This window comes from Phyllostomus discolor, chromosome 8 (assembly GCF_004126475.2).
Source record: "Phyllostomus discolor isolate MPI-MPIP mPhyDis1 chromosome 8, mPhyDis1.pri.v3, whole genome shotgun sequence".
Classification (NCBI taxonomy): Eukaryota; Metazoa; Chordata; class Mammalia; order Chiroptera; family Phyllostomidae; genus Phyllostomus; species Phyllostomus discolor.
In genome coordinates, this window is record NC_040910.2 from 106,205,728 (window position 1) to 106,231,249 (window position 25,522).

Here is a 25,522-nt window from a genome sequence, read left to right on the forward strand (position 1 = left end):
CTTAGCACGGTGTGCCACTTCCCAGGCAGAACTCTGACTTCGCCCTGACTGGCTGAGCAACACAGAGGCCCCCAAACAAGGCCTGACCTAAAGGACGACCGAGGTGTGAAGCATGGTCCTCTCCCCCAGGCCCTGTCCGAGAACCTTATGGAAGAAAGAGAAAGGTGCTAAGAAGACTTTCAGGCGGGTGAGCAACAGGTGAGCTGTAAGAACCAGGACAGTTAGAAAGGGGCAGGAAAGAGAAAGGCCTGGGAGCAGAGGCGTCCGTCCAGCTGCTGACCACTGGCTCACTTTGCCGAGGACCTGCTTTGTGCAGTGCACTGTGGGAAGCTCGGTGGAAGAAAAAACGGTGGGACAGCCTCAACCATCACTCAGGGAGGGAGACCCCCCTGTGAACCCTGAGCCCTGACAGGGCTCAGAACGAAGTGAAAGCTGGCACTAATAGGGGACTGTCCCCTGGGAGAACAGAGGAAGAAAATAGGTTCTTGCCCAAGAGCAGGAAGCAGCCTGGGAGTAGGAGCTAAGGGCCATCCCGGTACGGTCTGCCGGGCTCCCAGGCCTGTTTCCTCTCTCCCCTGTGGAAAGGGTGCCCGCCGCAGGGGTTGTTGTAGGCATTTTATGAGTGCTTAGCACGGCACTCGGTACACAGGCTGCTCTCCAAAATCCACCCACGCTTTCAGTGGCTTCACAGAGGAAGTGGCGGCTGAGCAGCTGCCTCAGAGGATGCATTAGTTTCGTTAAAGTAATTCATCTGTCCCTTTGTCCACTGCCATCCTGGTTCTGTCCCCACAATTCCCAGCAGGGTTGGGCCGAGGCTGAATTTAGGCTGGGACAGGGCCTGGGCTAGGGTGAGGCATGTCAGCTGCACCATTTCAGAGGCGCCAACTCAGTAAGCAAGATAAACAGTATTTCAATGCAATGCGTTTTTAAAAAATTGCAAACCCATAATGATTAAAATACCAAAATTTAATGTAAAGAGCCCTGGCTGGTGTAGCTCAGTGGATCGAGCTCGGGCCTGCGAACCAAAGGGTCACCAGTTCGATTCCCAGTCAGGGTACATCCCTGGGTTTCGGGCCAGGTCTCCACTGTGGGGCACGTGAGAGGCAACCACACACTGATATTTCTCTCCCTCTCTTTCTCTCTCACTTCCCTTCTCTCTAAAAATAAATAAAGTCTTTTAAAAAATTTATGTAAAGACAGGATCTGACCTTTCACTTGCTCGAGACTGCTTTCTTTCCTCCCTCCTTATCTCGGGGCGAGACCAGGGAAGGGTGACTGCTTTACTCTTTGAAGAGTTCATTATTAACCCAAGAATTAAGAGGCCGGAGAAACTCCTACCCCACGCCCCTCGCTGCAAAGCTGCGGGCTGGCCCCAGGTGCGCCGCAGGTGTGCACTCCCGTAGGCGGCCCCACGCGCCCACACTCCCCACCCCGCCCACCCCGCGCGCTCCCAGTTTCGATTTCCTGCGCCTGAGCCTGCGCCTGCGCAGAGTACAAGACGCCTGGCCCGCCCGAGAGCGCTCCGCCCCCCAGGCTATGTAAGGCTGCTCGGCTCGGGGTCGCACTATCGCTGGACTCCGTGTCCCTCCGCGCAGGCGGGCGGCCCCGGAGAGCTAGTGCCTGCGAAGGCGGCGACGGCGGCGCCCCGTCCTCTGATATCATGGTGAGCATGCGCGGGAAGGCCGGGAAGCGAGGAGCGGGCCGGGCACGGGGTGGGTAGTGCCTTAGCGGAGAACGGGAGCATTGGGGGATTTTCGGGAGGAAGTGGCATGCAAATAAGACCCTGAGGTTCCGGGCTTGAGTTGAGGCTTTCTTGGCAGTCCGGGGCACCCCAGAGGTAGGGGAGAGGCGAGAAGAACATAGTGGGGCAGGGCGGGGGCGGGCGGGCGCTGGAAGAAGGGACCGTGGGGTAGCCAACCGAATGGTGTGTGCTTCCCTCCCTCGTTTCCCCTGCCCTGGGGGCTTATCTGGGAACCCAGTGGGCCAGCTCAGCTCGGGGTGCTGGCAGGAGGCGGAGCTGGCCCAGAAAAGACAGTTTACAGTAAAAACTTGTCACTTGTGGCTTTTAGCTGGCAGGAAAACAAGTGGCTGAGAGAGGTGCTGTGACACGCAGCAGCGCGGTGGGTAGAACTAGACCCTGAAGGCAGGTACCCTGTACTGCCCAGCTCTGGTGTGGGCACAAAGACCAGGACTTGGGGGGGGGGGCGGCGAGAGCAGAGGAGGAGGTGGCACGCGTGGTGAATGAGGCCCTTTGTTCAGCGCTCTCCTGCCCTGCCCCCCACCAGCCCTTCTGTGGGACCATTGTCCCCCCCCCAATCCCGGACAAGAGAGTATTATCTGTTGCTACCATTGTTGGGGGAAGGGAGGCAGTCTTTGGGTGACGCTTCTCCACCCACAACCTCTTCTGCACGCTCAGAGCCAGGTCAGCTGTGGCTGTGCCCAGACCTAAGCCGCCTACCCCAAAAGAGGACATCCTCAGTAGGTGCGGAGAACGTAAAAGTTGGGGGGTCCATTCTAGGACCCCTGCCTCAGGCCCTTCCTGCACACTTTCCTCTAGAGGTGGCCGCAGTGGGTGACTCTTAGGGGTACAGCTCTAACTAGAGGCAAGTGAGAGTATAGGAAAGCTCCGCCAAGCGCGCCCTTCATCCTCCGCAAGCAGAAGCCGTTGGTACAGAAAAGAGAGGAGAGAAAGTCCACTACACCCAGGGCGCCTGTCAGTCAGGGCTGGAGAGCTCCAAGCAGGGAGGGTTCCGGGTTAGAATGAGGCCAGAGACAAGCGAGCAAGGTAGTCACGAGTGACCTGGCTGACATCTGCTCTTCCTCTCCTCACACAGAATAGAGGCTTCTCTCGAAAGAGCCATACATTCCTGCCCAAGATCTTCTTCCGCAAGATGTCATCCTTAGGGGCCAAGGACAAGCCTGAGCTGCAGTTCCCCTTCCTGCAGGACGAGGAGACGGTGGACACGCTGCAAGAGTGCAAGACGCTCTTCATCCTCCGCGGCCTGCCGGGGAGCGGCAAGTCCACTCTGGCACGGACCATCAGGGACAGGTACCGTGACAGCACCAAGATGGTGTCTGCTGACGCTTACAAGATCACCCCCGCTCAAGGAGGCTTCTCCGACGCGTACAAGCGGCTGGACAAGGACCTGGTTGACTGCTGCCGCCGGGACATCCGGGTCCTCGTGCTGGATGACACCAACCACGAGCGGGAGCGGCTGGAGCAGCTCTTTGAAATGGCCGACCAGTACCAGTACCAGGTGGTCCTGGTGGAGCCCAAGACGCTCTGGCGGCTGGACTGTGCCCAGCTCAAGGAGAAGAGCCAGTGGCCACTGTCGGTTGACGAGCTGAAGAAGCTGAAGCCTGGGCTGGAGAAGGACTTCCTGCCACTCTTCTTTGGCTGGTTCCTGACCAAGAAGAGTTCGGAGAGCCTCCGAAAAGTTGGCCAGACCTTCTTGGATGAGCTGGGGAACCACAAGGCTTTCAAGAAAGAGCTGAGGCACTGTAGGTGGCGGGGGGGATGGAGGGGGGGGCAGTTAGCCTCATCCTTGTGCTGTGTGCACAGGACCATGGCGTCCTCGATGCACTGGGAGCGAGGCGGGAAGCAGGTGGAGGCTCGTCCAGTACCAGACAGAGGTCGTAGCCTTGGGTGGTGGGAGCACGGTGGGGTATGGGGAGAGCTGCTTCCCTCCTGCCTCACCCTTCTGCTCAGTTCCCCCCTTCTGGGGGGGCTCTAGGCCCCTGACCCTTGTCTTAGAGGTGGGAAAAACAAGTTACTGTCACAGCAGAAAATATGTCGTCAGCACCTTACGGGACCTTAGAGGTCCAGTGTTTTCACTCATTTTTAGCCAACAGAACCATTTTTCTAAAATAAAATGTCCCGCGGTCCCCTATGCTGCAAGAACATTATAACTAGGACTATCGTGCTTTCACCGGGGATGGTTCCCCGGCCTTGGGCCACCCAGTGCACCCCCTGCGGCACCGCATGTTTCCAAGAACGGTCTCCCACCCAGTCCAGACGCCCTTGTTTTGCAGCTGGGGGAACGGGCCCGGAGCGGGTGTGGGGTTTGCCCTAAGCAGCAGTGAGAGCCCGGGCTCTGGCGACTTCCGCGGGGGCTCCCCCAGGGCTCTCTCTGGGCAAGGGCAGTTTGCTCCAGCGACAGGGTAGGTTTGGGCAAGGAAAGGCCTGGTGACCCTCATTCTCCTGCAGTGGCCTGTGGGGGATACTCACTCACTAATCCATCTGTTCCTTGAACCCATTCCAGTTCCCCCCCCAATTTTAGGTTATCTTCACATTTGAAATGTCCCCCCACCCCCCATATTGGTGTTGCTCAGAGGCAGGTAGTTGTGCCTATGTTCTCAGAGAACTCTGCTCCGCTCTTGAACTTGAACGCCGGGAAACCAGGCGATGTGCACCCTGCAGCCACACCGACCCGGTCTGAGTCCTGAACCTGTGACTAGCTGGAGAAAAGCACCCTGGAGGCAGGGCTCCGGGTTAGAGCTGGTGGCTCTGCCCTGGACAGCGGCTGCCTCTGAAGCTGCCTGTTACCCTTAGAAACCGGAACCCTTTTCTGCCAGGATACAGCAGGAGAAAAACGCACTGGGCCCCAGAGTGCAGTCTGCTCTCCGAAGAGCGGCCTCCTCCGTGGGTAGTGAGTGACGTCCTTGCGGGTACTTGATTCTGGGGATGAACGAGGGAGAAAACCTAGTGGCTTCTAGGCTAGCCAGAAGGCCAAGAGTCTGGGGATTGAAATCACAGACACTCCAGACCTCGTCATGTCTACCGGCCACACAACGCCGTCCCGTTCCACCCCAAGCCCCACCACCACAGCCCAGGCCTGCACAGGCCCTCACCCACCAGACAGGACTGCTAGGGACTCAGCCGTAGTGTGCTGGCCAGGTAACCATCCCACTGAGCGACACAGGCGCTCTTCGTAGCCACCTGGGTGTTGGATGTCATTGACAGGTAGGGGTCAGTCACTTGGCCGCCGTCCAATGGACGTTAACGATGCTCTTTCTGGCTCCTTCCACGGTAGCACACAGTTCCTAACCATCTTCTTTCTCCCCTCCTTTTCGGGACTCGCAGGTTCCGCCTTGTATGGGACGCTGGTGAATCTCATTCCTTTGGCTTACGCTGCCCACCTCTGGGTCCCAAGGGCCTTAGTGTTCAGGTCCGGGGAAGAGACGTCAAAATCTACACAATGCCAAGTCTCGGGGAATCTCAGCACCTCTTTATAGCTCTGGAGTTGCTGTTCCTTTGAGCAACTAGTGAATACATGAATTACAGTGGGCTGCTCCAGAGTTTAGGCTTAATGTTTCATTTTTAAACTCTGGGCCTCAGTGGTCTTAGAGGTAGAGGGTGGGAGGCGCCTGCTTTGCCCTGGTGACCCTCCTCTCTCCCTGCAGTCGTGTCTGGGGACGAGCCCAGGGAGAAGATAGACCTGGTCACCTACTTCGGGAAGAGACCCCCAGGCATGCTGCACTGCACGACCAAGTTCTGCGACTACGGGAAGGCTGCCGGGGCAGAGGAGTATGCCCAGCAGGACGTGAGTGACACCGGCGGAGGTGGGGTGGGCAGTGGTGTACGGCAGGGTCCAGAAACCAGACGGGCAGCTCAAGGAAAATGGCATCTCCTGCTCCAGCTCACCCTCTGGATGGCTGATGGCACAGACCTCAGGCGTCTGCCCTGGGGCCTGGCGGACGGTGCCGCTGGCCTTTGCAGTTGTCCCCAGGCCTGCCTGCCAGTGCTGGTTCTCCTGCAGCGTGAGGGGGGGGCGCTGGTTCAGAGCAGACTCCGGCTCTGCAAGCCTGCGTTCAGTCCCACGGGCTAGGAGTCCTCGTTCCGTGGAGCCTGGCGCTCCGAGGCTTCTGTCCAAGGGTCCGAGGACCAGCCCTGCCCCAGAGCGGGGAGTGTCCAGGGTAGTAAGGCTCACTGGCCTAGGGGCAACCAGCCCCCCTTCCTCACGCCACAGCGGAATCCTTGCCCCCAGCCTCTGACATGGTGATCTGGTGCCTGGATAGACACAGCTGCCTCCAGCCTCCTTCAGGCCGCTTCTCGGCACCAGGCCTTCCCTGACCCTTGGCCCGCTTCCCGGCCTAGGTCAAGGTTGCCGTTTACTTGGGTGGTCACTGGTTTCCTGCTCACGGAAGCTCCCTGAGAGCGAGCTTTTTTATTTTGGTTCGGCCCTGTATGCCTCGCACTTAGCACAGCTGCGTGAGTCAGCGCGTGACACTTTCCACTACCAACTCTGGCCACCCACTCACGCAGCGAGATGCGTTAAGCATGTTTTATGTGCCAGGCCCCGGTGAGACACAGGATTGTGAGCAGACACAGAACCTGTGTGCCAGGGGCAGGGAGGGGCTTTCTCGGAGAATCGGATGGAAGCCGAGAGCTGTGCGGGGACTTGGCTCCAAGGCACTGACCTCCCTTCACCCTGCCCTCCAGGGTGTGGCCTGGCCACCAGGGTGCCTGTTACCAGGGGGAGCTGAGTGGTGGTGACAGTAGCACTTGTTACGTGCTCGTCGCCCAGTCACTCCTACAGCCCTCACACGGCGGGGGGGGGGGGCGGGGGGGGCGGTTGTTGAAGTCACCAACATTTTACAGGTGAACAAGCTGACCCGGAGGGGTCTGGCAGCTCGAGCTCCGCCCTGCAGCTAGTGATGGGGGGACTAGGTTCTGAACGCAGAGGTCTGGTGTTAACCCTTGCCTCTCTGCGCCTCGGCTTTTCCACGTTGGCCAACAGTCGGTGGAGAGACACGCCCGGCACCACACAAACCGTGTCGCACGTGTTTGTGGGCGACGTGCCTTTGACAAGGGGCTCTGCGTCGCTGGGCTCACCTGTCAGACCCCACCTTGGCAGCCGTCCTCCCTGGGGGCCGCCTCCGCTGGCGTGGCCCTCACTCTCGCGCTCTCTCCCTGCAGGTGGTGAAGAAGTCGTACTCCAAGGCCTTCACGCTGACCATCTGCGCCCTCTTCGTGACGCCCAAGACAACGGGAGCCCGGGTGGAGCTCAGCGAGCAGGAGCTGCTGCTGTGGCCCAACGACGTGGACAAGCTGTCCCCCTCCGACAGCCTGCCCCGCGGCAGCCGCGCGCACATCACCCTGGGCTGCGCGGATGAGGTGCAGGCAGTGCAGACGGGCATTGACCTCCTGGAGATCGTGCGGCAGGAGCGGGGGGGCAGCCGCGCGGAGGAGGTGGGCGAGCTGGCCCGGGGCAAGCTCTTCTCCTTGGGCAGTGGGCGCTGGATGCTGAACCTGGCTAAGAAGATGCAGGTCAGGGCCATTTTCACGGGCTACTATGGGAAGGGGAAGCTGGTGCCCACACATGGCGGTCGCAAGGGGGGCGCCTTTCAGTCCTGCACCCTCAACTGAGTGCTCTCGCCGCCCCTCACGCGCTCCTCGCTCTTGAGAAGGGGAGCGGGTGGAGAGGGAAGCACGCCCTCTGCTTGATCTTTAAGATTTTTTTACTCAGTTAACCTTCCTGTAACTTTTTAAAAACTTGTAAAGTAACTGCCCTCCTTTTTCTGTCGACCCTCTTCCTGTCTAACACTCAGGCTCTCAGCACAAAGCGGTGGGAGGTGAGTACGGGTCAGGAACCTGGACCAAAGCTGAGGGGCTGGGCCGAGCCGGCCGGGAGCCCAGGTCTGCAGCTCCGCCCGCGCCTGGCCAGCGGGGAGGGACCTCAGGGCTTCCCGCCCCTGCAGGCCCCCCCCCCAACACTGGTGGTGGAGGTGGGTGTGTGGGGGGGACCCCTGGCCTTTGATCCCATTTCTTAATCACTGTGGCCCCAGGACTGCTGGGTTATTTGCCAGGGTAGAAAGAGGGGTTTGCCTCCCACCTTCGGTCCCGAGTGCCTGTCCCTTCCTTCTTCACACTGTAACTAGGTAACAGTTTGATAACTAGGGAAGAAAACAAGAAACAGCGGCCACAGCCCACACTGGCTGCTGGCTCACCCAGGGAAGGGGATGGGGTGGCCATTCCTTCCAGGGGTGCGGCTCAGTTGCGTGGATGGGAGACTGCTGCAGTCCTGCCGTCTGCCCGGCCCGCCTTGCCTCCTCGGTGCCCCTGGAGGCCTCTCCGCCTCCTCTGCAGGGGGCTGGCGGGCACTGAGAGCCGGTGGAGCGGACTCCCGACTGTTAAGGGCTCAGCCCCCCTGGAGCCTCGGGGAAGGGGCTTTAACACTGCCGCACGGGTGGGCCGCCCTCTGCTCAGTAACGGGGCCCTGCTCGTTAGGTTGTTGCTTGACGAAGTGCTTGGGATTTGGGTGACAGTCCCGGCTCTGCCCAACCTCAGCAACTTGTAAGACTGATAATGCAATAAACCGTGTTAATCCCAGCTGTGTGCGGTCTCTCTCACCCTTCCGCGCCCCGCTCGTCTCCCCTAGGGTGAGCGCTGGGTGTGTTAGGACTGGCTTTGTCCTACAGCCTGGGGCCATCGGTCCTGTCTCCCCGCGGCTGGCTGGGCACAGCTGTGGCGAGGTTGGGCAGCGGAACAGTGTGGGCTTTCATGAGGCGGCAGAAAGGAGAGAGGCTGCCTTGGATGCGCACAGAGAGTGGGGGCTGGCTGGGTTTGAGGGACGCAGAGCACAGCCCCCCGTCCTGTGAATGGCTCAGACAGGCCCACAGGTGTGCCCGGCCAGGTCTGATCAGACTTGTGAGAGCAGCAAGACCCCAAACTCCCAGTATGGGTCTCCCCAGTTCTCCAGAGAAGGACACCTCAGGTCAGTGCTGCTTCAAACCTGAGGGAGGGCCTGACACTCGGAGTCTCTTCCAGCCAATGGGCTCGGGCCGCTACCCAGGGACTCCCCAGGCCTCAACCCGTCATCCCTTCACCTCGGCCCTGGCACCAGAGGGGAAGACTGGAAAGGAAAGGGCAGGCTCTGCAGGAAGGGAAACCAGACGGTCTGTTTGGTCAAGGTCCTGCCCCGCCACGTCCACCCCCGAAGCACCCAAACCCTGAGTTTCACCCGGAGCCTCTAGTGTCGGCCTGGAAGTCCCAACAAGATTTCTCCCCGCAAACACAAAGCTTGATCTGACGCACACGGCGTACGGCCACTGCTCCTCCCGCCCCCCCCCCCCCCCCCCCGTGCCTCCCGTGCAGGAAGGGGCACCAGTGGGGGAGCATGGGCACGTGCTAAGAGTGGTGTCCCCAGTGGTGTGCTGACGACGGCGCCCAGACCGGAGCTGCCGGGCTTTGTACCTCCTGTCCCCCCGAGGCCTGCACGGGCAACAGGGACCGTGAAAGTGTGTGCAGACAGACCTCCTCTGGCTAGGTTAGCCTGGCCTGACACTCGGCATCCGCCCGTGCACTCTGCCAGCTGCGGACGCACAGCTGCTCGTGATGCCCGGTGGCCCCCCAAGGACGTGAGCATGTCTCTGAACTCGGGTCCCTGTGACTGGCACCAGACCGGGCCCGGCAGCACTGGCAGCACCTGCTCAGCACCTACATGCTCAGCAGGCTGGGGAGAGGCACCCGGCGCCCCACTGGCCACCAGCCTCCGGGTGCCCGCTGCCCTGTGGAGCCTGCAGTCCACGCCAGCGCCACCTCTGTGCTGGGGGCTCAGCTCTGGCCCACCGACAAAGCAGCTGCCAGGGCAAAGTGCCAGAAAGGGTCAATACATTTTATTCTCTTCATTTTCTTCCTTTTTTAATAAAGTTATACAGTAAAACAAAAATTCACAAGCTGCCTCCCTGTCCACCCCCGCCTCCCTCCCCTCCCCGCAGTCTTCGGCGCCGGCTCCCTTCCTGCACCCCACTCACAGACACAGGGCATCCAACTGAGAAAACGAAACTGCTCTAAGGACATGGAGACGCGACGGAGGAGGTGAGTTGTGTCCACATTCAAGGTTACACTGAGCAAGTCTGCATTTTCTGGGTTCTGGATGATGGCCTTTCATTAGCCAAATTGAAAGAAGAAATTCCCTGGACCAGATGCTGCGGGGAAAGAAGGGCACGTCAGCTGACCCTGGGTCTGCTAGGAAACATGGCCGCTCTGATCACGGAAACGTCTCCGAGGGCTGCTTCAAAGCCGGAGAAAAAGCTCCAAGGGCATCACACCACCTGGGCCCCTGGGCCGTGAGGGAGCACGTGAGCGTGAGTAGAAGCCACGCCTTCCGACACCTTCCGCTGTGCGGAGCAGCCCTGGACCAGGCAGCTTGGCCGCCCGGACCCCATGGCGGTGCAGTGGCGAGGGCCCCAAGGCGGGGTGTGCCTGGGGGCTTGCTTCCGCCGTCCTCCGCACGTCTGGGCGGCCAGAGGCCCTACTGCCCACGGAGTCCTGCTGCCTCCACACAGGAGCCCCCGACCCTCAGAGCCGCCCGACGAGGGAGCCACTGTGCCGGCCTGTGACCCGGGCACTCCCCGAGCAGCAGGCACACTCACCTTCAAAGCTGAAGCCCCCGGGGCCGCCGAAGAATGCCTTGAAGATATTGTTGGCATCAAAATCTGTGGAGCAGAGAGAGAAACGGGGGAGGAGCGAACAGGTGAGAGAAGGGGAAGCGGCTGAGAGGACCTGCCCGGGACAGAGACGGTCTCCGGAGCTCTCCCAGCTCTCCAAGTATCGCTCCCCCTGTTCCCAGCCTCCCAGACCAGCGGTGAGCTGCTCTGCCCCGCCCTGCCCAGCCCCGCCCAGCCCCGCCCAGTGCAAGGCTCACCGCCTGACCCCTTGACCCCATGACCCCATTCCTGGGCCTTGCTCCCTCCTCTCCCCAAGTGCAGTCTCCAAGGAAGGTGTTCTTCTCCTCCACAACTGGGAATGCCGACTGCACTCGCTGACACCGCTTCCCCACACTCGCCCTGTACATAATGCCAGGGCTGCTACTGAAAAGGCTGAACTTTATCCCTTGTATCGACCAAGAAAGAATACAAGACCTGTGATTTACTGTATCTGTTTGATTCTATGCGGTCTAAACTGTATGTCAGAAAACGTGTTGGGTTTTTTTTTTTAAGATTTTATTTATTTTTAGAGAGGGAAGGGAGGGAGATAAAGAAAGAGAAACATCAATGTGCGGTTGCTGGGGGTCATGGCCTGCAACCCAGGCATGTACCCTGACTGGGAATCGAACCTGCGACACTGGTTCACAGCCCATGCTCAATCCACTGAGCTATGCCAGCCAGGGAAAACGTGTGTTTTTTTTAAAGCACCTCCTAGGTGCTAACCATGGCTCCAGGGACTTTGCTTCCATGATATAACTGAATCCTACTAACAATCTGTCAGGATGTCATTACCAAGTTATACTCAGTGAAACATAAACAGGGAGTTCAAATAACTTGCCCAAGGTTGCGTGGACAGTAAAGGCAAAATGGCAGGAAACCCCAGCGTCCGTCTGATCCCAGCACCGAGCCCTTATCTTATCATCAGGCCACAGCAGGTCTATGTCCCCGACCCCTGCCCGGCCCCTCAGCTGCACAGGAAGGCTGATCTCCTCCAGGGGATCCACAGCCCGTGCCTAAAAGTGGATTCTCTGCCAGCACATCTGCTGACCTTCCCGAGCCCCCCCACGCTGTGACCGGCCCCCGAGTCTGCGGTGCCAAAGCCACTCAGCCCAGTCCTTTCCTTCCCCACACACTCGGCAACCGACTCCTGCCTTCCCACTGTGTGCTCTGGCCCCTTCCCACCTGCTGTGCCGTCCCCCACTGCCCCCCTCCTGCTCTCCTCCCAGACCACTCTCTCTCCCCCACCGTCTCGTGTACTTCTAGAGCCTAAATCTGCTCCGCGGCTCCCACACCTAAAACCCTTCAATACTCCTGATGGACTGCAGCTCCTCTCAGCTGCCGGGCAGAGCAACGCTTGCTCACTACTGGTAAACCCGGGCTTTTACAATTCTCTCCCTCTCTCTCTAAACTGGAGACCAGGGCAGGATTGCATATCAAGTTATTTTAAATTCCAGCAGGTTTTCTTAGTGGCGAGAAAGTTGTTGGCATTAGAGACTGTGGCCTGAGAAGTGAGGGTAGTTCAAGGCCTCTCTGACCTCTGACCGAGCTCAGAGTGGGTGAGGATGCTGACAGCTACGCTTCACGTCCGCCCAAGTCTCTTGGGGAAACCAGTACCTGGGAGGGCTCACAGGGGTGTACGACGCACACGAGCACCAGCGTACTCTGCAGTGGGGCACAAAAGAACGTCCAGCCCATATTCCTGGTTCCAGCCCCCGAGGCCTCCTGAGGTCTGCTCTGGCTACTTTCTGGCCTTGACTCTCCTCACCGCGCAGCTTGAGTACCCTCTGTCCTCCCACAGGGCCCCTTGCAGCTCCCAAGGGTGCTGTCCTCTGCTGCGCTTCCATGCCTTCCCTCGCTCTTGTTCACTCCTTGGTGACTATTTTGCACCCTGGCGCCTGCTACACTCGACTGCACTCACTGGGTCCCATGTCTATGAGACAAGGGCTCTGGTGTGGCCTGGGGACCGACGTTTGCAAGCTCTCAGATGGGGTTCCTGGAACCTAGAGGGAACCTGTCTGATTCAGCTTCGTCGTTTCAAGCACCCAGCACGGTGCCGCACACGTCACAGGTCTCCTTCAAGTGCGCACTTGACAAATCACTGCACGTCGCTGGCTGGTCATGTAGACTCTCCCTCTGCAGTGTCTTTAGCAAAATGCCCAACTCCACGGCTGTCAGATTCACGCCAGGCTGCGTAACCAACTCACCACCCATATTCATGCCCTCCTCGTCCAGGTCCTGCCCACTGTCATAGCGAGTCTTTTTCTTGGGATCCGACAGGATGGTGAAAGCTTCTCCGACTTCCTTGAACTTTTTCTCCTCCTCCTTCTGAACTTCGGCACTGGCTCCACTGTGCCGATCTAAAGGAAGGAGTACAGGGAACTCGTCTTCGAGTCTCAAGGAAAAACGTTTAAGACCACTTTAGGTCTGACTTTGGAAGCTGGTACTTCCCAAACTGTGGAGCGCACTGAACTCAGTCCCACCCTCCTCCCAGCGGAGAGCCCCCCCGGGGCGTTCATTCTGGACCGAGGCTGGCAGTGGGCCCGCCGGCCTGCTCTCCCGAGTCTGCTCCCCCCGCTGCTCTACCTGGGTGGTGCATCAAGGCCCGTTTCCGGTAAGCTTTCTTGATCTCATCCTCAGAGGCATTCTTGTCCACTCCCAGAATCTTGTAGTAATCTTTCCTCTTACTCTTCTTCAGTTCCAGCTGTGCATTTTTAAGGAGTTGTTTGTGTTCTAGAGGGAGACACCGCGCATCAAGGACAAGTCTGATTCTGGCTTCCCTTACCAAGTCCCAGCCCAGATGCCCTGGAGTCAGAAGCCTTGTTAACTGTATCAGGGGCGTTTACGGTGTTTTCCCCTCACTAGAGATGGTAAAAAAAAATCTACTTATATTTAGGGTTCCTCACATCAGTCTCATTGCACAGAAAGGAAGTGAAAGTGACTTTATCTGGGACCAGAAAACACATGCCCCAGCCTGCCCCCAGGACTTCGGCTCGCTTCCTCCCAGCGGTGGTTGGGTCAGCTCCCGCTGCAGCCCGACCTCGAATCGGACACTCCTGTGCCCAGCACTAGGGCCTGCAAGTAAGACCACGGTTCCCAGAGAAACATGCTCCCGAACGTCTTTACCTTTTGTCTTCTCCGTCTGATACACTTTTTCATAGTCCCGCACTGCTTCTTCATACTGTTCTGTGTCCATGTAACTGAGAAGAAAATACAGGGCAGGACAGCGACATAAATTCCAGCGGCCTTCAGTGTCACTCTAGAGGAAGGGGCACGGCTCAAGCAAGAGACACAGAGTTTCGGTTGAGATGCTTCATGAAACAGCAGTCCTGCTAGCTGTGAAAAAATTAACTACCACTTCCTCGAGAAAAAGAGAGACAGGCCTCATGCCACCTGCACTCAACCAGCAACATGATGTTCTGCCCTGAGCGGAAAGCAACGGAGAGGAGCCAGTTCGTTCTGGTCTCACAGAGCCACCGACGGGCACCTGGCCTGCCTCACGAGAGGCGACGTGAAAGCCCCTGCCTGATCACTTGGAAGGAAACCACGGGAGAAATTACCGAGTGAGATAAATGGGCACGGAAGAGCTCTGTAACCCGGAGTGCCAGTGACATGCAGGCCAGCTTCAGTCCCGGGCGGAAGTGGGGTTAGTGAGCCGTTAGGAGGACCAGGGTGGAAGTGGCTGCCGGCAACCGCTTCCACTAAGACCAGTCGACCTGAGAGATACAGGTGAGACAGAAAGGGACCCCTATGCTCAACAGGCCTGCTCCCACTTCAACAGTGCAGACGGAAGAGGGGCCTGGCGCAGGGTGCGAGGGCCTGGCTCAGCAGGCTGACGGCCAGACCGCTGAAGTGTTTCTTCCACAGACGCCCTTAGCAAAGCATCGATCGTGCCCTGCTGAGACCGCTGGCACCGAGACTGGCCTAGTGGCCACACGGACTGTGGCAGGAGGTCCGGAGACAGACTCCCTCCGCGGGGGCCCGGGCGGGGCCCTGCAGTGCGGCCGGCCGCTGCACGGCAGAGACTCTGTGCCCCGGCGCTCCACGGGCCCACCTTCGCCAGCACCCGCCGGGCCTGGAGGCCACGGCCGAGGGAGTGTGTCTCGTGCGGCCGGCCACAGAGGAGCCCGACATCTGAGACGTCTCTGACTTTCTGTCAGCATCCTGATTTATGCCTTTGAAAAAAAAGGTGTCAAAACCATGCCCTGTGGACATTGGGCACAAGTGCTATTAGGAGCCCAGAGAACCCATTTATAGGATGAGGCATACTATGAAGAGAAGTAAAAGAAACTTGGTAACTAACTGACAGCCCTGGGCATAGAATGATCTAACAAACAAGCAAATAGGCCCATCTGTGTTATGTTTAACAAGCTTGTATTACAGTGATTTGCATTTTTATTCGCACTTTTAAAAAAACTCCAGGACAGCCCTGGCCAGTGTGGCTCAGCTGGCTGAAGTGTCGTCCTATAGTCGAAGGGTTGCAGGTCTGATTGCCAGCTGGGGCGTGTGCCTAGGTTGTGGGTTCAGTGCCCAGTCCTGGTGCATAATCCCTGGCCTGCGCGCGTGTGGGAAGCAACCAATCAGTGCTTCTCTCTCACATCAATGTTTCTCTTTCCCCCTTCCTCTCTCTCTCTCTCTCTCTCTCTCTAAAAAGCAATGAAAAGAGTGTCCTCAGGTAAGGATTAAAAAAAAAATTCTTACATCTTAACATTTTTTTCCTCTAAAGTTGAAGAAAAAGTAGGAAAGTAGAGCCTTAGGGAAAATAGGAAACTCCAGCTCATAATGGGAGACTCAGCAAAGATCTGACACCCCAACTTTAGGGGTAAGTTGAGGCAGACCGGGGCAAAAGGCAGGCCTGTGGTAAGGCTCTGGGCTGGGCTGACCTCCAGTTCTCATCGGCCGCAGCCTCTGGAGGGGGCTGCTGCCGGTCCCCGGCCAGCTGGGCCGAACGGTGCCCGCCGGTCCCCGCGGCGGGATCTCAAAGGCAGAGCCACTCAGAGGACAGTGCGATCTCTACCACAGAGACGAGGAGATGTCTGGTCAAAGCAACTGATGTCCTCACTTTTATTATTTATTGTGCATGCACATGTGAAGGAAATAACCCTTCAGCTCATCATCCTCCAACAAATCAAGCATGTTCTGGCCCTGGCCACACAGCTCGGTTGGTTAGACTATTGTCCTGATGCACCAAGATTGCAGGTTCGATCCCCAGTCAGGGCACAGACAAGAATCAACCAATGAATGCATAACTATGTAGAAAAACGAACTGATGTTTCTCTCCCCCCGCCCCGCCCCCAACCAGTTTTTTAAAAAAGTGTTCTGTCCTTTCACCACTGCAGAGTATTCCAAATGCGACATAGTATCATGTATCTAGGCACGTGGGTGATTCTTTTTTGCTACTGTTACAGATAAAACTGTTGCAAACAGTAGCGTTTTGCACTGTTAAAGCAAGTGTCCGGCTGGGCTGAAGGGCACTCGCTGGGGCAGTGGTCTCAAGAGAGTCTACAGTTCTGTGTGTGTTTGACAGACTCAGCCAAACGCTTAGAAGTTCACAAAAACAAACAAAACCCCCGGCCCACACAGTAGCAGTTTTCCTATTAAAAAAGAAATGTGGATGGTTTTGGGAAAACTACGTGGGCAGCAGGCCACACGCTGCGCCGCTGGTGAGACTCGGGCTCCGTGAGAAGCAGACAACTGTGGCCCCGTCGGTCTCAGCACAGTGCCGGCTCCCTAGACTCGGCGTTGCACCGTGCGGGACAGGACGGGACGGGACGGGTGTGCAGGGCGGTGCACGGCAGCTAGCCCCTCCGCTCAGACACGTCAAAGACGGGGGTCTGTCTGGGAAGGAACCTGAAGTAAGATGGGTCTCTGAGAGGGGTCTCTCCTAGCTTTCCGCTCACATTCCTGCGTGGAGAGACGCTGGCGGGTGCGAGAGTCAGGTGACAGGTGCGCCGGGCAGCACCCCAGCTCTGGAAGCAAGACTGGGCACTACCGGCAGGCACGTCCTGGCTCGGAAATCACCGCGTCGCCAGACAGGTGTTTCCAGAGGGGGGCCCTTATACTGCTGGGAAGTCGAGCTAGATCAAATCCCTTTGAACTTCAAGACTGTCGTCCCTAAACCCAGAGCAAACAGGCCGATGAGCAGGGCTCGCAACTGTCTCCAAGATTCTTGTTCTCCAAGCACCATACATTCATCCCACAAAACATTTACTGAGTGAACACTTGCTGTGTGCCAAGCACTGTGCCAAGTTAGAGCAAGGGTGTACAACACAAACAATCTCCAAAGGAAATGGATTTAAACTGTAACAAAAGGCATTTGGGTCAGGCATCAGAGGAAACTTACTGACCGTGAGGGGCGTAAGACACAGGCATGGGAGACTGAGGGAGCTGTGCAATCTCCTCCGCTGGAGGTCTATAAAGAGAGTCTAGGGCTGGAACAATCCCACCTAGAGGCAGGGGGAAGGACCAAATGACCTCACAACATCCCCGGGGCTGCTCCACCATCCGTAATGCACTTCCCCTGGCAGGCCGGCGGCGATGCCCTCTTCCCCCCGCCCGGCAGAGGCACTCACCACTGAGCTCTTCTCAAGTAGGCTTTTACATAAGTGTCATCGAGCTTCACTGCACTTGTGCAGTCTTCTATTGCATCATCTAGTTTCCTAAGCTTCAGGAGAGAGAGAGCAGTCACACTTCACACGGCGGTGGCTGGGGCAGCCCAGAAGCTGTGCACATGGCTTCAAATTCTACCAGGACCGGTCATGCTGGCTCCCTGTCACACTTGCTCTCGGTCACTGAGAAAGCCTATATGTCAGTGGGCTGAGGACGCCAAATTCAATTTTTTTTTTAAAGTAATGGAAGCCAGGCACACTTATCTGCAAGGACAAAATCACCTGCACTGTTCCAGGTTAGTGCCCGACCGAGACGTGACAACAGAAGGGTGGCTCCTGCCCTCCTTTCTTCCAGGGACCAACTACAGGGATGGGAATAACTGGGGTTTTAACTACCGGACACCTGCAAGGAGCCTACTCTTGCTCCCTGTGGTGCGCAGGACCACGGGAGTGCTCAGGCTACTTTCAACTGAGCGTGGTGACCGCCAGTTATGCTGGAGACCCGTATTCTCATTTCCTCCAAATCACTCCTAAAAAAGAATCACCTGCTTAGGCAAAAAGAAGCAATCATAGTTGCTTTAAAAATTATCCCAAAGCTCTAGTCATTCTCCGGGGAAAAAAAAGACCTTGAGGAAGAACAGGTGGGAATATCCTTCCAAATCGTCCCCTAAGCGCCCCCCAGTTCCAGAGAAAAGACACAAGTTTGCCTGTCAGAAGTAAGTTCTAATGGCTGAGATGCCAATCAACTTTTTCTCCTGTCCTCGGGTTTCCCCTCACTGGGCAGATTTCCCAAGACCTCTTCCACGTCCCTTAAAAATATCTCCGTGGGCCCCAAGCCCCAGACCAAGCGCTTACCTTGGAATTAACCGTACCCCGATTACAGTAGAGTTTAGCATTTGTTTTTATATTGTTGGGATCTATCCCCAGGGCTTCTGTGTACAGTTCATAGGCTAGTTTGTAATTTCCTTCTTTAAAGGCTTTATTCCCGTCTTCTTTCTTTGCTTTCAGTGCTTTGGCGTTCTACAGAGAAAAGTGGGGAGGTTAATTCACGTCCAGGAAGCCTCAGACCACTGCGCGGACAGGCCAGAGTCTATTTCCAGTTTCTTGATCCCAGTGGTTTAGCACACACAGGCCCCGGTCCCACCCACCCCGCCTCTTGGGCTAGCTATCGGTCCCTCTGCTTTCCCACAGAGCGGGACAGAAGAAACCCAGATTTACAAGAGAATACTAGGGAGACCCATGTTGCCCTCCACTCCCAGGACAAGCATTACCTCTTCTTCACTGAGAGAAGAACAAAAGAAAAAAGCACTTAGATATTAAAAGAATCTGACCTATCTGATCACATTTACCTTTGGGCAAAATAAAGTAGTCTTGAAATCTGTTTTCTGTTCCCCACCCCCCATGTAGAAATTTCCTAAGAGTATATTTGAGCCAAACTGACAAGATGACGGGGAGCAAGATCTCAGCTGCTCCCCTGAAATCATTTCTACTAAAAGGACCAAGCATCCTGGCAAGGCAGAAAGAGGGGCTGCCACATTCCCGTTGTTCTAAAACCTTCCATTCCAACTCTCTTAAAGTCTCAAAAGGAAGCTTTCTTTCCCACACAGATCTGGTGCCTAGAACTTACCCTGCAAGCAACACAGGCCTTCTCATGGTCAGGGGCCATCCTGAGAGCCTGCACAAAAAACTGAACCGCCTTCTCAATACAATCTTCATAATAGAGGCACAGACCTCGCACGTACAGAGCATCTGCATTGGTGGAATCCATCCGTAAAATGTCGCTGCAACAGCCAGAAAGAAGGCGCGTTCAGCTGTGGTTTGCATCTCCCCACCATCACTATCATTCGTGGGTTTCTTTTTCTTGACCATGTGTCTAATGTGGAAAGTATCCAAAGGTGGGCGGATTCCCAAGAATTTTCCCCAAATAAACCACCTACACTGATCTTTAATACTCTCCTTATGTCTCACAATCTTTACTGGAATGGGTTGGCAGGCCACAGCCCATCGGGCCAAATCCCACCTGTCGCCAGTTTTTGTATACAAAATTTGATCAAAAACAAGCCTCGTCATTTGTTTACCTATTACCCAAGGCTAATTTTGCTCTACAATGGCAGAGTTGAACAGATGCAATGGAAACCACCCAGCCTGCAAAGCTTAAGTTATTTGCCTTGACTAGTGTGGCTCAGTGGGTTGGGTGCCGTCCTCAAAACCGAAAGGTCACCGGTTCTATTCCTGGTCAGGATACATGCCTGGATTGTGGGCCAGGCTCCTGGTTGGGGGTGTGAGAGAGGCAATGGATTGATGTTTCTCTCCCTTTCTTCCCCTCTCTCTAAAAATAAAATCTTAAAAAAAAAAGGAAAGAAAAAAAAAGAAAAAGAAATATACTCTAAGGCCCTCTACAGAGTTTGCAAACCCCTGGAGTAGACAGAAAAGGACATTTAAAAATAAAAACCAAACAGATTCACACATCTATTCTTTCACGCACAGCTGAAGTACCTACAATACTCCTATACTCCCTATGGGTTTTCAAATTTACTCCAGTCTGGGCTGCAAGTCCCGGGGAGGTCCAGCTGGCCCAGCGGGTCTACCTACGGGACACGGGCTGGGACTGCCATTCAGAGCTGCCAACGGCACCCGTGCAGGGGAATCCGACCTTGCGAGGCAGAGCTGGCCTGACTTCGTACCTGGCCACGGACTGTGCTTCTGGGTAGCGACCCAGCATTGCTAAACACTCTGCTTTGAGGATTTTGAAGCGATGGCAAGCAGGGGCAAATTCTAGGGCACGATCCATGCAGAAAACGACCTATAGGGAAGAAGAAAACAAGTAAGGCTCTTCATCCCGGACTCCAGAAACGTCATTTCAGTTTGGTCACAGATAACAGATTCAAAGGGAAGTGATGTCAGAGTTCAAGAACATACCTAATTCATTTGAAATGTGGAAAGCAGCTGATCCAAATGATAATGACAGCATTTACCAGTAATTTCTGTGTTAGCTCATTTGATGCTCACACAATTTTATAGAGTAGGTAATATTATCACTTATTTTACTGATGAGAACACTAAAGCATGTTCAAGGTCGCCAAAGCTAGTCAGCAGCTGAAACAGGATTTAGTCTCAGACACTAAGACTGCAGAGCCTATAACCTGAATCACCACACTAAGCTGCCTCCACGGTAAATCATATCCACAATGACCATGATCAAAACTCACTCTTCTAGTGCAGAAACTATTAGCTGCTACTTTGCATAATTCCTCATGCTTAGCCTAGTAAGACAAGAAGTACCAAGAACAACCTGGCGTGGAACCACTGCTCCCCATGTCACTGGAAGTGCTCACAGTCCTTCCCGTGCCTTGGGCCTCACGTCCCAGAGTAGCCTGGTGGCCGCTCTTCCCCTCCTATTTTAGCACAGAAACGCACCGATAAACACTCTTGTTAACGGCCCTCAGCAGCCCGCACCAGACTACTGCATCCGACAGGGTGCTGCACAAACCAAAAGCCAAGAGGCTCTCGCTCTCACACACACAGAACCGGGATGCGTTCACCCGGCTTCATAAAGGTTCTCCGTGTTTCCGTTTTTTCTTTTCAGAAGTTTGTTTTCTGAGGTTTCATTTTTGGTTTACTGCTATTTCTGGGAGATCCCTGCTACATCACATTCTCCTCCAAGACTCACTGACCCAAAGGAGGAATATAGAGTTTAGAGACACCTACTCCCTCGAGGAATCTGGCCACAGGGATTAGGGGGAGATTAAGTCTGGACACTCAGAAATAACTCAAGTTCCATGAAAGGAGACTGCTTAGATAATACAGACCTTCATACAATGGAATACGACGTGGCTCTAACACAGAACAGAGATTCAATCTCCAGGTACTAATATAGAAAGACTTTCAAGGTCTATTAAATGAAATAAAGGCACAGAGCATATTACCTTTCACACAAAAACAAAAACAGAACCCACTATGCTTTCGGACCACCAAAAGCACCCCTTTGAAAATTAAATTCAGAAATCCGGGGAAGTGGGCAAACACCACAAGCTGCCCCACGGGGAGGGCTCTCTGCGGTATCAGCTGAGCAGCGGCAGGGGGGCCGCTCCTTCAGCGGCACAGGTTAGTGTCCTGGAAGTTCTGAGGACAATATGAAAATTCAGGTAGTATGTAGGGTGGGTCACGGGGCTAATTTTTCCCCCTTAAATGAAAAAGAACGGGGTGGGGGGAGCAGGAAGGGAGCCGTCCGTCAAAATCTCAGCAGCCACGCCCTGCTGCTTTCACAGTGTTCTGTATGGAGACGGTTCGGTCATTGTGGGGAGTGTCAGAGGCTCCGTGGTTCACTTCCCACCCCCACCTCCCCATGACTATGGACAGCTGCAAGCAAAGAAGATCTTTGTTTCTTCCAACTTCATCTGCTTCCCCGGCCAGGATCATAATTCTTCATTTATGACATCACCGTGAGCCACAGTGGGGGGGCTGGGATGCCACAAACAGGATTCTGTCACAAACTGGGGGTTCTGGTTCCAGAGTAAGCAAGAGAAAAGAAACCCAAAGACGGCCTTTCAAGACAAAGCTTTTGCCTATGTAAACCTCAGAAAACATGACAAGAGGCAGTATCACTTTCTAAATATACACGCATAAAACAAAACAAAACAAAACAAAAACCTTACGAATCACACTGCAAAGACACCGTGGATATAAAAACCAATGGACACAAGAGGGATATTAACAAGCTAATGCTGGGACTCTCCATAAGCTAACCAGATACATTTATTACCGAATAAAAGACCTTAACAGTGTGAGATTTAAGAATAATTCTTCTTTTAAATTTTTTTAAAAAATATTTTATTGTTGTTCTATTAGTTGTCCCAGTTTCCCCCCTTTGTTCTCCTCCGCCCAGTCTACCACCCCCGACCCTGCTCCCACAGTCAGTGCCCACCCTGTGGTCCACGTCCATGGGTCATTCATACATGCTCCTCAGAATAATTCCTAACTGCGCCCTATCATCAAACACGGAGTCCTGGCTGCAGAAAGCACCGAGCACATACCAATGAAGTGACAACTCCGCTCCTTGGACGGTGCTCACAAACCTCTGCTGGGTGTTCCTAAAAACCAGTCCTCATCAGGGGTCTTTAACCTTTTTGAGACCCTTTACCGCCCCTTTGAAACTCTAGTGAAAGCTACTTCTGAGCACCATCTAAAAAAGGGAGTTAGGAATCACTGAAGCATAACCACTGTAGACTTAAAAAGACACCTAGAACTTTTAAACCTTTCCCACGTTTCACATCTGTCAACCCCTCTGGGTTTAAATTTCCGCGAACTACCACACAGCTCCGCAATGCACAGCAGTGCGCTTCTGTAGAATAGCCCAGGGTCAAAAAGGTAGTGGCGACAGGCTACCAACACTACTCAACACGTAGAAAGGGCCTCTCCCCAGTTGTGACTTCTAGCTCCACCAGCTCCCACAAAGCAGGAATTAGAGCTACCTCTCATTAATCAAATGAAACTGGATTATCCAAACCTGTATCTGATTCCAACTGGCTTTTCCTATTTTTTTTTTCCTACAAGCACACTTCTAGACCACTATCTTAAATCAAAAGCAGGAATAAACTTGAGTAATAAATTCATTTTGCTTTTATCATAAAGCCAAATATAATTTAAAAAAGCAACTTAGTAAAAAATAATTTCAAATGCTGGTGATGGCGTGGAGCCACGGGAATTCACATCGTCGCTGGAGGGAAAGCAGAATGGTCCAGCCACTTGGAAGACATGCTGGCAGTTTCTTGTAAAACTAAACATGCCCTCACCATACAATACAGCAATCACGCTGGTTGGCATTTACCCAAAGGAGCTGACAAGTGCCCGCAAGAAAATCTATACGTGGATGTTTATAGAAGCTTTATTCATAACTGCCACAAACCTGGCTGTAACAAATGTACCTTCTGTGGGGGATGCTGACGTGGGGGCGGCTGTGCTTGAGTGGGGCAGTGAGCATGTGGGAAATCTCGCTACCCTCCTCTCAATTTTGCTGGGAACCTAAAACTGTTCTAGAAAAAGTACAAAATCTTTAAAAAAAGGCAAAGTCAAAACAAATACACTGCTCTAGATTTCTGAACCACACTAGTACTCTTAATTATCTCACACACACCACACGCACACAGGGCTCCATGAGAGCGTTTCTTCATGGTTGTACTTACCTTCCGAAAATCCCGCTTCTCAAAATCCGATTCTGCTATTTTCTCATATTCTATGACTGCGTTAGCATTCTTGAACTACACCAGAAAATCAGATAAGGCAAGGTTTTAACGAAGTTGTAGATTCAACAACCACAAAAATCAGTACGGCCGATGACTGTTACTTTAAGAATATCAGAACCACAGGCTTTTCACAAATCAAGCTGGTAAAGATGTGGCCAAGACTCCTTAACAGAAAGGCTAAGGCCCAAGCCTTACCCTCAGCGTGAACTTGAACCCAGGAGTGCAAGAATCAGGCCTTGCTGTGTACAAAATGAAGGCGAGGCATCGTCAGGGACTAAGCAAAAGCTTGCAGAGCCTCACTAAGCTACATCGACGAGTAAACTGAGCAGGATTCAGTGGCCACACATTTAACCAGGATTTGAATTTACTAAATTCTTTAGCCTCACTCAAATCAGTTCCTTGATGCACCTGCCTATCCTCCCTCCCTGCCCCCGCCACCTCAGAAACCCTCCAATTTTCACAGATCTTGAAAGCTGCCAGTCACATTCAATACTCCTTTGACAGGCAGGAAGGCCGAGGCTCAGAGAGACTGTGAGACTGGCCTACGGTCACCCAGGTGTGGCTGATGGTGGAAGTGAGACGGGATCTCAGTTCTGGCTCTCCAGTCAAACGCCCCACAGATACACCACACCGCCTCTTTCAGAGCAGACGCGACTAGACCCGCACCTCCTGTTGTGCCTGAGCATTTTTGTGGTCCAGTTCTAGGGCCCTCTGGAAACTGCGACATGCTGCCATGGCATTCCCTAAAGACAGGTGGCACTTGCCCTCCCGCAGGTGTCCCTGGAAGAAACACAAAAAAGAAGGATAAGGAGCACGAGTGGCTGAACACAGGGAAACCAGCAGCAGCAACACGGGGTAAAAGTGGCCAGAGAAGTGGTTTTCAGCCAGGGCTGGTTCTGCCTCCCCCGGGACGTTCAGCAACGCTGGAGGCATCTCTGGTGGTTACAGCTGGGCTGGGGGGTGGGAGAGCGCTACCTACACCTTACAGGCCGGGGATGCCTCTGCGCATCCTACAACGCTGCGCAGGACAGCCCCCACGACAGAACTATCTGGCCCAGATGTGGACAGTGTTGAGACTGAGAAACCCTGGGCCAGGGGAGGTCAACGGCAGCAACCCAGTCCTCCCCGAAGAGCCGCCTACGTACCCGGACAAAACTGTCGTCCAGCCTCACTGACTGCTGTGCATCCGCCAGGGCTTCTCGGAACCTCCCGAGCATCATCAAGGTGGCTGCTCGATTCCCGTAATAGCTAGCGTTCTTGGGACACATGTCTACAGGCGAGGGTATGAAACAAGGTTTAGGATGGGTCATCTCCCTCAGCACTGTATCAAAGTAAAATAGGAACTATGACATTCTCTCTAAAAAGCCACTGTCAAATTTTTGACTGCCCGTACACATGGACAGCAACAACGGTACAACCAATTTAAAAAGAAAACAAGTTATTTTAAAAAATCACTTATACTTAGCTTTAAAGTGCATTAATTATCTTTTAGAATGGGGTCAGCATATTTATTTTCTTAATGGACTGTGCTTTATGTAGTAAGATACAAGAATGTATCTGCATTTGCTTAGCTGGCGGTGGGAAGGTACAGATCAAGCCAGGTGAGAAGAGTGCGGGCCTGGGACTGAAACACGCTGGCAAACTGAACCCGGAAGGAGCAGGGCCCTGACCGTCTCCAAAAGGCCGTCTCCTGAGACGGTGAGCGAACCGACAACGCTGACACGCATGTAGTTGGGCATCCTATTGCCATAGCATCTGGAATCTCTGGAGTTGCTTTTAATTTACCAAAATAACTATCACCCACTTAAGCTAAAAAAAAAAAAAAAAAGTTATTTCCCCATGAAGCCATTAGGCTTGAAGATGTGCTACTTCTTAGAGAGGAGCTATCAATAACAGTATTAGGCCAATTATTTTCCAGCATCAGCTCTAGGTCCGTCTCACCTATGGCTTTTGTGTAATAGTTGTAAGCTTCGTTGTAGTCTTTCTTGGCGTAGTATGCATTTCCTTGTTCCTTGAAAGACTCTGCTTTCCTGGAAAAGCGAGAGAGAGAGCATCACGTTACTACCCACACCTGGGCAGCCGCCTCTGCACTCTCAATGGGAGCACTCTCTGGTCTCGAGTCCCTGGCACACTGGGGTGCCAGTCAGGGAGACAATGGAGGGGATCCGCAGACTTGTTCGGCTGGCTGATGGACCACAAGGAGGTGCTCATGAAAGAATCCAGGGTCTCCAGGTGCTGTTTTGG

At 54.4% G+C, this 25,522-nt stretch overlaps 2 protein-coding genes across 7 annotated transcripts in view; one reads left to right on the forward strand and one right to left on the reverse strand.

Annotated features, from left to right (window-relative positions):
• Positions 1–1,478: 1,478 nt before the first annotated feature.
• On the forward strand, positions 1,479–8,332 carry LOC114503573 (2',3'-cyclic nucleotide 3' phosphodiesterase). Of its 4 annotated transcripts, none has more exons than XM_028521238.2 (4): positions 1,479–1,663; positions 2,835–3,501; positions 5,404–5,543; positions 6,920–8,332. In XM_028521238.2, the coding sequence occupies exons 1-4, from the start codon at positions 1,661–1,663 to the stop codon at positions 7,367–7,369; spliced, it is 1,260 nt and encodes a 419-aa protein (XP_028377039.1). In that variant the 5' UTR covers positions 1,479–1,660; the 3' UTR covers positions 7,370–8,332. The 4 variants fall into 4 exon arrangements, with proteins under 4 accessions (XP_028377039.1, XP_028377041.1, XP_035889806.1 ...); XM_028521240.2 differs by lacking the exon at positions 1,479–1,663 and adding an exon at positions 1,694–1,837; XM_036033913.1 differs by lacking the exon at positions 1,479–1,663 and adding an exon at positions 1,904–1,924.
• Positions 8,333–9,616: 1,284 nt separating this feature from the next.
• DNAJC7 (DnaJ heat shock protein family (Hsp40) member C7) overlaps positions 9,617–25,522 on the reverse strand; it is a 28,119-nt gene continuing 12,213 nt past the window's right edge. For all 3 annotated transcript variants that reach the window (XM_028520760.2, XM_036033912.1, XM_028520761.2), the window contains exons 2-14: positions 25,220–25,308; positions 24,424–24,548; positions 23,945–24,058; positions 23,219–23,293; positions 19,721–19,839; positions 18,664–18,817; positions 17,892–18,056; positions 17,001–17,092; positions 13,555–13,628; positions 13,015–13,161; positions 12,636–12,788; positions 10,378–10,440; positions 9,617–9,930 (exon numbers count right to left, since the gene is read on the reverse strand). In XM_028520760.2, coding sequence (XP_028376561.1) covers positions 9,893–9,930; positions 10,378–10,440; positions 12,636–12,788; positions 13,015–13,161; positions 13,555–13,628; positions 17,001–17,092; positions 17,892–18,056; positions 18,664–18,817; positions 19,721–19,839; positions 23,219–23,293; positions 23,945–24,058; positions 24,424–24,548; positions 25,220–25,308 — 1,408 coding nt within the window. In that variant the 3' untranslated portion in view covers positions 9,617–9,892. The remainder of the gene's footprint in view (positions 9,931–10,377; positions 10,441–12,635; positions 12,789–13,014; positions 13,162–13,554; positions 13,629–17,000; positions 17,093–17,891; positions 18,057–18,663; positions 18,818–19,720; positions 19,840–23,218; positions 23,294–23,944; positions 24,059–24,423; positions 24,549–25,219; positions 25,309–25,522) is intronic.